Below are 10,714 nucleotides of genomic sequence, written 5' to 3' on the forward strand. Positions count from 1 at the left end.
TACCAAGATCGGGCCGTCCCCCTAAACTTTCAGCTCATATAAGGAGAAAACTGATCAGTGATGCAGCCAAGAGGCCCATGATCACTCTGGATGAACTGCAGAGGTCTACGGCTGAGGTGGGAGAATCTGTCCATAGGACAACAATGAGTCGTTTACTGCACAAATCTGGCCTTTATGGAAGAGTGGTAAGAAGGAAGCCATTTCTTAAAGATATCCATAAAAAGTGTTGTTTAAAGTGTGCCACAAGCCACCTGGGAGACACACCAAACAAGTGGAAGAAGGTACTCTTGTCAGATGAGACCAAAATTGATTTTTTTTGCAACAATGCGAGACGTTATGTTTGGTGTAAAAGCAGCACAGCTCTTTACCCTCAACACACAATCCCCACTGTCAAACATGGTGGAGCCAAATACAGAACCATTCTGGAAGAAAACCTGACGGAGTCCGCAAAAGACCTGAGACTGGGACGGAGTTTTGTCTTCCAATAAGACAATGATCCGAAATATAAATCAAAAGCTACAATGAAATGGTTCACCAGAAAAAACATATCAAGGTGTCAGAATGGCCAAGTCAAAGTCCAGACCTCAATCCAATTGAGAATCTGTTGAAAGAACTGAAAACTGCTGTTCACAAACGCTTTCCATCCAACCTCACTGAGCTCGAGCTGTTTTGCAAGGAGGAATGGGCCAAAATATCAGTTTCTCTACAAAGTATTAACTCAATGGGGCTGAATGATTTTTTTATTTGTTAAAAGTTTAAAATATCCAATAAAGTGTGTTCCACTTCATGATTGTGTCCCACTTATTGTTGATGCTTACAGTTTTATATCTTTATGTTTGAAGTCTGAAATGTGGCAAAAGCTCACAAAGTTAGAGGGGGGCAAATAGTTTCGCAAGCCACTGTAAAAGCCTCAAAAGCTACCAACTCCTCATTTGCAATATTCTTCTTCTTAAATCTTATCCGTCTCGTCTTAGACCAATAAGCAAGTTCTCATGAGACTGTGGGTAATGTCTTCCTTTTTGAAGGAGTTTTAAATATGTAAATAAGAGTACACGGTTTCAAAACTGCGGGGGGCTCGACGAAAGATTTTCCTTGCGGGTCGGTGAGAGGGTCTCTGCGATTATTATTATCATCACGACACGCTGTGTTCCAGAGAAAATTGGATTCCTACCCATTCGGAAAGTATTGCATGGGAATACCGTTCATGAAAAAGACGAGTGGTTTTCTTTTCAATGAATGTGAGAGCTCCTAAATCCTGTATAGAACCAAGCTGAATACCGCCGCCCCCTTTTGGTCATGTTTTTTCTTAAGATCTTGTACATTTGTCATAATAAAAATGCTTTTAGTCTGATTTTTTTACATTCTTATTATTTAGGGTCACTTTATATTTAAGTAGTGAATAATGTTAAAAAATTGGGCAATCACCAACCTTTCCTAAGCATCACTTTTTGCTGCTTATTAGAGAAAAGGGCACTGTTTGTTATGCATTTCTATAAGTAACTTGTACTACTTAATGTGTTGTTACTATGTTATTACTAGGTGTATTATTGGAAGTAGAAAGAAGAGAAAGACAGAGGATGAAAGACAGAAAGGGAAACAGAAAGAAAAAGAGAAAGAAAGCAAGAAGGAAAGAGTGAAGGAAGAAGGACAATAACAAATAAAAAGTGAGAAAGGGAGAAAAAAAAGGAATGAAGGAAGGTAGGATAGAAGGAAAGTGTGAAAGAAGGAAGAAAAAAAGAAGGGAATAAAGATAAGTGAAAAGGAAGTAGGCTTAATTTGACTCAGTCAATGGCTAAAAAAACAGAAAAACATTTTACCCGAAAATCACAATGACACAGCACTGCTGGGGTATTTTATATTGAAGGATTTTACACATTTGACTATAAAGGATTTGTACAATCAAATACAAATTATATTTAAATGCAAAAGATATTCACTGGCTGAGCTGTGGGGCGAGGTCAATGTAACCTAGTTGCGAATGACGTTTACAGGAACAGCGGGGGAATCGGGACAAAGGGCTCATAAGATAATCAGCACTTCTCGACGCAGAGGGGCCCTGGATGTTTTGACCATTTCAGACATCAAGGCGAGAGGCCTTTCCTGGCATGCCCATGGGAGGAGCCAGCACACCAGCTTGCGGAGAGATGTGGGTCGAGAAGGAAAGAAAGGCAGAACATTGAGAGAGGAGGCTTGACGGAGACTCGAACGACACTAATTCGACGGAGTTCACTTAGTTTAATTATTTAAGGGCTTAAATCTGCCCTCGTGTGAAAATGTCGGCTATTCTTGTCCATCTTTTCCCATCAAGAAACGAGCGTGCATTCTTAGGAGAATGCAGGTTGTGTTGTGGTTAATGGAGTCATATAACTAATTCGAACAATTCTGTTAACGGTACACATTTTAATATTTAATTCCTAACAATATGGATGGGAGAATATCCCCATGAGGAGAAATTCAGCATCCTCGTACTCTGGAGTGCCCCTTGTGCTGGCCATCTTACATTTAGAAACCAACTTAATTCTCCCATTCTCACAGCTGTAGCATCGTGTTCCCATACTAATTGAATGTTTTTTTTTCTTTTAAAAATGCATTGCGTGTGGCTAACAGTCTGAAAATTACGGTACCTTAAAAACTGCAATAAACTGTCAATTAGGGTCTCCAACATCCAATTTTTTAAACTACTGAGACGTAAAATTGACATTTTTTTGACCTATTTACACAAAAATGTGGCCAGTTTCTAGCTTTGTCGTTAATGTTGGGATTTAACTATCAAAATGTACCGTTTACCAAATTGTTCAAATTAGTTATCTGACTCAATTAACCAAAGACGACCTACTTTCATCTAACAATTATGCGGGCTTGTTTCTTGAGAGAAAATGACCAGGAGCCGGTATTTCCACACGGGGGCGGATGTTTATTATTCCCAAAAACAGATCTAAGTGTAAACAGGAGACGGCCCCCAGCCAAGTTGCCCCAGATCATTTATACATTTCAACAAACAAAGCAAAGACATCCCACTATTCTCCAATTGACTATGTGTCTGCAGCAATCGTTAGCTTTCTCTTATTGGTTAACTTCTCCCCGCAAGATGGCGTCATGGGCGTGCAAAGCAGTTGTCTGCGCTTAACAATCCCACAATACAGCGCCTTGATGTCTGGATCATTCTGCGTCAGCACACTCACGGGTCCTGTTATCAAAAGCACTAAACAAAAAATTTTGCATTTCACACAGAAAGACCTTTTATTGTACATTGAACTAAAGCACAGTCAGTGAGTATCTTTATTGCATTAAACTGAATACGTGTAACTTGTAGTCAATCGTGTAAGATCCTTTATAGTCAAATGTATAAAACCATTTACTAACTAGAACACATTTCCATAAACCAGGGATATCAAACTCAGTTTGGCTCTGGGGCCGCATCCAGACTTTCTGTTCTCAGGCCTGATCTATAAAAGAATTTCAACTTAAAATCGTTAGCTTACTACAGTTTTTCAGTATTGTACTTTATCATTCAGCCTACTGTACATGTTTTAATCATTGCAAGTGTTTTTTTTTCCTGAAGCATAACAGATTTATTCACAAATAGGGAAGAAATGACTCATGTTTGACATCGAATTTTTGAAACTGGTTTATTTTAACAGTTGAGTGAATGCAGTTTTACACCTGAACCAACACACCACGCTGAGATATTCACGTGGGAGGGAGCTATAGAAAAAATAATATTTTTTTGCCTTAATTGTCATACTAGGGGGGATGTTGTTCATCTTATAAATTCTCCATTTCACTTAACTGACTTCAGCACATATTTAAGCAACAAACACAATTTTTATTCGCTGAAAAGCAGTTTCGTTCTCCCACAAGCATATTTTTTAGCGATCTTAGAATCGGGAAACATTCTCCTGAATAGCGGTCCTATGTGGTCGGCCATAGCGATTGGAACAGCATGTTCAATGACCGCAGTAAATAACACTTCAGCATTTATGACGTCCAAAGAATCGGTAGGGGTGACCAAAAAAAGTGGAGATTTTGCCGCTGGACTTACTGTCTTTTGCACTTGATTTGCGTTTTTTCGTTTCCACGTGGTCTTTAACGTCGCTAATTCCTACATGACCCACAGAAAAGTCTTGTCTACACAGTGTGCAGTTTAATTTTCACCTTTTATCCATCTGATAATTACTCCAGGGAAAGCTTTGGAATACAGTGGAACCTCGGTTTTCGAACGCCTCTCGGTTCGAACAAATCAGAGTCCGACCAAAAATTTCGAGAAATTCTTGCTTCGCTGTTCGGTCAAAAAATCGGAGTTCGGATCCGGTAATGCGTGACTGCGTACGCTAGGGTGCCATGCTGAGCGGAGTACGGGTGTAGTTATCGCGTGCGGACGTGCTTCGTTTTGCTTTCGCTTTTAATATAGGTGTACCAAGTGTTTTAGCCCCTAATTATGCCTCCGAAGAAAGTCAGTGCAAGCAGCAAAGTTGCTACAGGTGAAAAAAGAAAAGTAGTGCGTACAACTATTGAATTTAAGAAAGAAATAATAGCAAAATATGAAGGAGGTGTGCGAGTGATCCTCTCCCCACCGTCCACCTGCGCCTTCTGCTGACAACCACAAAGGTAAGAAATCCTACTCATAATTCTTTTCTTTATCCTTTTTTTTTTAATTTTTACACGTTCATGTTAGCGTAATTTTTCGTACGGAAGATTACGATAACGCGAACGTACGATTAGCCTGGGTTAGCTTTATGTTTACGTTAAAAATTCAAGGTAAACATTCAGGGTGTTGGAACGGAGCCCAACATTCAGGGTGTTGGAACGGAGTCCCCTTTCCAATGAACCGCTCACCACTTGTTGTGGAGACCCGGGTGCTAAATGACTTGTAAACGACCTGATTTTTTTATTTTTACACCTTCATGTTAGCGTAATCTTTCGTACGGAAGATTACGATAACGCAAACGTACGATTAGCCAGGGTTAGCTTTATGTTTACGTTAAACATTCAAGGTAAATATTCAGGGTGTTGGAACGGATTAAAACGATTTACATTATTTTTAATGGGAAAAATGATTTCGGTGATTGAACAAATCGGTTTTCGAACAGGGTTCTGGAACAGATTATGGTCGAGAACAGAGGTTCCACTGTATTCTTCACGAAAGCACTGTCATTTTCGTTTCGGTTTCACAATTTTCTGCACTTCTCCGGTAGACTCCATGACTTGCAGTGCTGATATAGCCGTTGTTTGAAATGGTACTTTGTCTCCATCTTGCTATGGAATGTTTTTACGATTTTTCTTTTTTTTTTAAAGGGAAAACCGTAGTTCATGTGACCCAACCGTAACACCGTAGTGGGTTAAAGAAAACCGTACTCATTACGGCAAAACCGGAGTACTTGGCAGGTATTTGAACACTCGAAACCTGTCGGATGACAAAAGCGCTAACGGTAGCCTAGCGCGATTTAAGCTTGCGGGTGACGTTTCTTCCAGTGTTTTTTTTCCCCGAGAGGAAGGGGAAGATTTTTTCCAAGAAGAGGACGCAGCTGGCGGCGCCTGGGGGCCAAAACAGAAATGCTAAGACCAATCGAGAAACGTCAACAAAGTGTTAGCTTAACGTACCTGCGGCGGGACCTAGCCAGTAAATGAAGCAGTACTCGAGGTAGGTGTGGCCGCTGCAGGGGAAGTTGACGGAGAAGGCCAGGACGGGGTTAAACATGGCCCCTGAAATGCCGCCGGCTAAAAAACAAACACAGCTTTAAAGTGATTACCCCGCTGCAAAATGTTACCTCATAAAAGTGTACGAAACCAAGAGTACCTGCTGTGTACAGTGCCTTGCAAAAGTATCGCCCCCCCCACCCTAAAACCTTTTGACATTTTGCCATATTTTCAGGGTTGGGTAGGGTTACTTAAACTGGATTACTCCAATGCCAAATATGCAAATAAAAGACAAAAGAAACTAAATATGAATAAAATGATGACTCACAACACGTGGTAAGCTTTCTCTCCTGGCTTTGTTCTCTTTGATCTCCGGCAAAACGAACATAAAATGCGACAGAAACAAAATAAAAATAAATCTGAACAGCTTGCCAACATCATTTTTGCCGTTCCATGTATTCCGTTACTCCCCAAGCCTGCACAAAATTGAGTCATTTCATTCATATTTAGTTTCTTTTGTCTTTTATTAGCATATTTGGTATTGGAGTAATCCAAAAGTCATTGAAAGTAATCCAGTTAGGGTAACCCTTCCCAACTCTGCTGATATTTCAAGCTTCAGACTTAAAAAAAAACTCAAAATGTTTTCCGAGAATCAACATTTTATCTTGCGCTAACAAAAAAAGAAAAGAAAAGTAGGCGTTGCAAAAATCTTGGCTCCTTTGTACGAGTCTTTTCAGGTTTGTCTCTGAAAGTTTGTCTCCACCTCCTTCACATCGGATGTCATTTCTGCTTCTTGCCAATAGCTTACAAGCTTTACAAACCTTCTTTGTGCTTTTCAGCGAAATCCTTCACTATTTGCATCTTGTAATCTGCAGAATTTGATTTTCTTTCCGGTGCCATTTCATTCAGTTTTACTTTCGCTTCCTTTCGCTGCACATCGCTGAAATACGCACAGCCGAAGTAAAGCTTTGTGATTATTTCGGGCTCTGTTATCAAATCAAGTTAATCCGTCGGGTTTGGGTTTATATACCCGCGACTCAGGTCAGGTCTGGATGAATTTTTTTTAGGCCCGATCTTACCTATTAATGGTGATAGAAACAAACTTCTTGACGGAACTGAAATGCATGAGTAATTAGAATCTTGAGGAAAGAAAGAAGGATGGATTTTGTGCACGGATAAAAAATATTTCTAGTGACCTAAATATTATTATTTTCCTAACAATATTGCCATTTTATTAGGTAGTTATTGTTTGAGTTGCAGCTGCAGTAAATGTTTTACAGCCATGAAATAGTTTTTGAGGGATGAATTGATTCGGACGTAGCGCTACTGAAGGCCTAGGTGTGAAATGCACAGCTTGCCACTGAGGAATTGTGACGGGCGATTTTAGGTTCAGAGCTTAGAGGTTGCCGAGCACCCAGAGTGTCTGACTTGTTAAAAGTTTTTTTTTTTTCATTTCCATTAAAATGATATAACATGTAAAATTTAATGATAGTAACATTTTAAATGTAATATTTTGGTTTTAAAATGCTGTTTCTAATCGATTGAATGTTCGTTTTAAGGCCATTTTTATTAATTAAATGTTACTTTTTTTTTTTATAAATTTCTGGCGCTCTTGGGCTTCCATGATAACATACTCTCAATGTATTACATCGGAGTTTCCACAGACTCTGCCGCTATGCCGCAAGTGACACCAGCCGAGCAAAAGAGGAGCGGGGAGAGTCTTTATAGGAATCAAATGGACTAATCATTTCAAGGAGGACGAGTATTTCCGACACTGCGTTATTTTTTTGTTCTCAATATATGTTAGTGTTTTACGTTATATTCAAGCCTACAGTGTTCTTTCAAATAGAGAGTTTTTAAAATGCTAACATTTAGCGGGTGCTCGGGTTGATTTTGGAGGTGTTTGAGCACCCCCCAAAAACGGGCTGGTTACGCCCAAGAGTTGTAATAACAATCCATACCTTTCAACCTGTACGTTTTTGCCGTACAAAGTATGTTTATCATGCATTTTAAGACGTGTACGACGTACGAGAAAATCTGTGCGGAAAAACGCAAATTTGTCAATGATGGGTACCATCCGGTATACACCGATTATCACGAAATTGAAAATCGATCAAGTCAAACGCGTTCGTCGCGGTAGCCTCTATCTCGGTGTTGTTTGTTTTCGTTGCAAACGAAGCGAGCGGTTTGATGCTACTGTGCGCATGCATCTGCCACCTCAGATTTCATGTGGTAGTTATGTAGTGAAAGGAAGTCCGTCTCTTTTGGAGAATCTGATTTTTCGGCTCAACTCATTAAAGAGAGCCGGTTCTCAAACGGCTACTTGCATTGATGCATTATATTACGAACAGGGTTGGGTAGGGTTACTTTAACTGGATTACTTTCAATTACTTTTGGATTACTTCAATACCAAATATGCTAATAAAAGACAAAAGAAACTAAATATGAATAAAATGATGACTCACAACACGTGGTAAGCTTTCTCTCCTGGCTTTGATCTCTGGCAAAACTAACATAAAATGCGACAAACAAAATGAAAATAAATCCAAACAGCTCGCCAACATCATTTTTGCCGTTCCATGTATTCCGTTACTCCTCAAGCCTGCACAAAATGTAGTAATTTTATTCATATTTAGTTTCTTTTGTCTTTTTTCTAGCATATTTGGTATTGGAGTAATCCAAAAGTAATTGAAAGTAGTCCAGTTAAAGTAAACCTACCCAACCCAAAATACGAATTATTATGTTGTATAAAGTTAAGAAAAAAAGGAAGTATAAAAGGAGAAAATGAAAAAAAAAACAGCCTTGTGGTTATCCCTTTAATCAGTATATTACCAACAATAATTTAATACAGAAAATGAATTCATAACTTGAATAAGAAAATTCTACTTAATTCTATTTGCATGTATTTTTTCCTTCTACAGTGAACGTCTAAGCGACTTCATTTTTGAATTTTTTTTTGTAATAAACCTCATTCATGTCGAGCAACTCAGTATCTCATAACAAAATGTTAATTAACAATATATATGATATAACAAAACACATGTATAATATAACATGTTAAACGACATAAATAAACACGTTTGAAAAAAAATGGTGTAAGATTATTTTGTATTTTGTAAGGGAAAATACGACAGTTTGAAAGGGCATGGAGCCCTGGAGCTCGACAGGTAAGCATTTACAAAACTCGCTGCGATAACGCGTTAATTGCATACTAAGATGGCGACCAAAACTCACCTGCGTACACTAAAACGGTAATGAGCGCAGCAAAAAGCGGGACGCGCAGTTTGCCGTCCACTTTGTGCATATTTAGCGCCGCCGCCTGGAGGACGAAAACGGATCCGAGTTCCACGGCGGCGGCCTCCAGCACGGTTCCGCCGAGCGGATCGAAACACCTGAAACCGAAGCGCCGGTGCCGAACGTGGTGCTCCGCCAAGCCCAGCGACCACACCGAAGCGGCGGCGCCGCGCGCGGCCAACCCGGCACCGAACTGCCCGGCTATCAGCACCAAAGCCGACCAAACTCCGCAGCTCCCCCGCGCGGCGCGCTCCAGCACGCCGCAAGGACTGCACGAAGCTCCGCGGAAAGACAGCAAATGGAGCACCGTGACGGCGTAACCGAGCGTCAGGCCGTAAGCCGGCTGCAGTGGCACCGAGTCGCCGAGGAGTTTCAGTTCGTGCGTGCACACGCACAGCTGGAACGTGGAAGCCAGCTCCAGGGCCAGAAGAGCGCCGGTGCCTCGGAGGTAGACGGCGGCCGCGCGTCGGAGCAGCTCGCTGAGGAGAACCGCGGCCGCCACCGCCGCCACCGACACCCACACGTCGTCCATAGCCGCCGACGGTGGTCAGCTCGTGGGATCCCTCATCGAGGAGCCGCAGAAAAACTTAGAAGAGCGTCCTCCAACGCATGGCAAACTTTAGACCCTGTAGTTGTACTTTGGCGCGGGACAGCGGAAGTCGAAGACTTTCAAAGTAAAAGGGTTTAGACTGGCTTTTATGGCAGTGTTTCTCAACTGGTCTTTTAAAAAAACCCTAAACAACTTTATTTCAAATACAGTGGAACCTCGGTTCTCGACCATAATCCGTTCCAGAACCCTGTTTGATCACCGAAATCATTTTTCCTATTAAAAATAATGTAAATCGTTTTAATCCGTTCCAACACCCAGAATGTTTACCTTGAATGTTTAACGTAAACATAAAGCTAACCCAGGCTAATCGTATGTCCGCGTTATCGTAATCTTTCGTACGGAAGATTAACGGAAGATTAAGGCTAACATGAACGTGTAAAAATAAAAAAAAAGGATAAAGAAAAGAATTATGAATAGGATTTCTTATCTTTGTGGTGGTCAGCAGAAGCCTTGCTGTATTCCCTAGCAAGATCAGACACTCGCACACCTCCTTCATATTTTGCTGTTATTTCTTTCTTAAATGCAATACTTGTACGCACTACTTTTCTTTTCTTCACCTGTAGCAACTTTGAGATCATATAGTGTTTTTTTTAACGTTTACGATGAATTCAACATATTTTTCTTTAAACTGAATTTTAACCAACATCACCCTATCGACAGCACAGTTCTGAGGTCATGAAATCAAACCTCCTGTGTGGAGTTTGCATGTTCTCCCCGTGCTGGCGTGGGTTTCCCCCGGGCACTCCAGTTTCCTCCCACATTCCAAAAACATGCATAATAGGTTAATTAAATATGAGAAAATAAGAATAATAACAATAACGAGTATAAAGAACGGGTACAATTTACCTGCAAATGAATGAGTCGCAACACAACACGTGGTAAGCTTCTCTGCTGGCTCTCTATAAGGGGAATTAGCATTTTAGCACAACATGCAACGTCCGGCAAAACTACCGGTAACATAAAAGGCGACAGAAACAAAACAAAAATAAATCCAAACAGCTTGACAACATCAATCACATTACTGTGCACGTTGAGAGATTTGTCAGCTGTGGTTTTAATGTTTAAAATGAACTTTTTTTCGGAGCACCAAGAAACCGTGTCTTACCGTTGACAGCTCGCTGTTGGACTGCCAACAAACCCCGCCTTCCGGTCACATGTCAAAAGCCAAACCAA

General features: G+C 40.6%; 1 protein-coding gene across 1 annotated transcript; it reads right to left on the reverse strand.

Moving 5' to 3' along the window:
• Positions 1–4,932: 4,932 nt before the first annotated feature.
• Positions 4,933–9,585, reverse strand: LOC148349199 (aquaporin-11-like). Its single transcript, XM_088321599.1, has 3 exons — positions 8,872–9,585; positions 5,602–5,718; positions 4,933–5,535 (listed from the first exon to the last, which is right to left on the reverse strand). Exons 1-3 carry the CDS (start codon positions 9,461–9,463, stop codon positions 5,435–5,437), a joined length of 810 nt encoding a protein of 269 aa, XP_088177725.1. The 5' UTR covers positions 9,464–9,585; the 3' UTR covers positions 4,933–5,434.
• Positions 9,586–10,714: the final 1,129 nt, after the last annotated feature.

This window comes from Urocampus carinirostris, chromosome 17 (genome assembly GCF_059441175.1).
Source record: "Urocampus carinirostris isolate Australia breed hairy pipefish chromosome 17, RoL_Ucar_1.0, whole genome shotgun sequence".
Taxonomy (NCBI): domain Eukaryota; kingdom Metazoa; phylum Chordata; class Actinopteri; order Syngnathiformes; family Syngnathidae; genus Urocampus; species Urocampus carinirostris.

Excerpts from the sequence above, each read along its gene's own strand:
- LOC148349199 (XM_088321599.1), bottom strand. The coding sequence starts at position 9,463 with ATGGACGACGTGTGGGTGTCGGTGGCGGCGGTGGCGGCCGCGGTTCTC. Across the intron at positions 5,719-8,871 it reads TACCGTTTTAGTGTACGCAG|CCGGCGGCATTTCAGGGGCC; the intron begins GTGAGTTTTGGT and ends TTTGTTTTTTAG. Across the intron at positions 5,536-5,601 it reads CTGGCTAGGTCCCGCCGCAG|GCGCCGCCAGCTGCGTCCTC; the intron begins GTACGTTAAGCT and ends TTTGGCCCCCAG.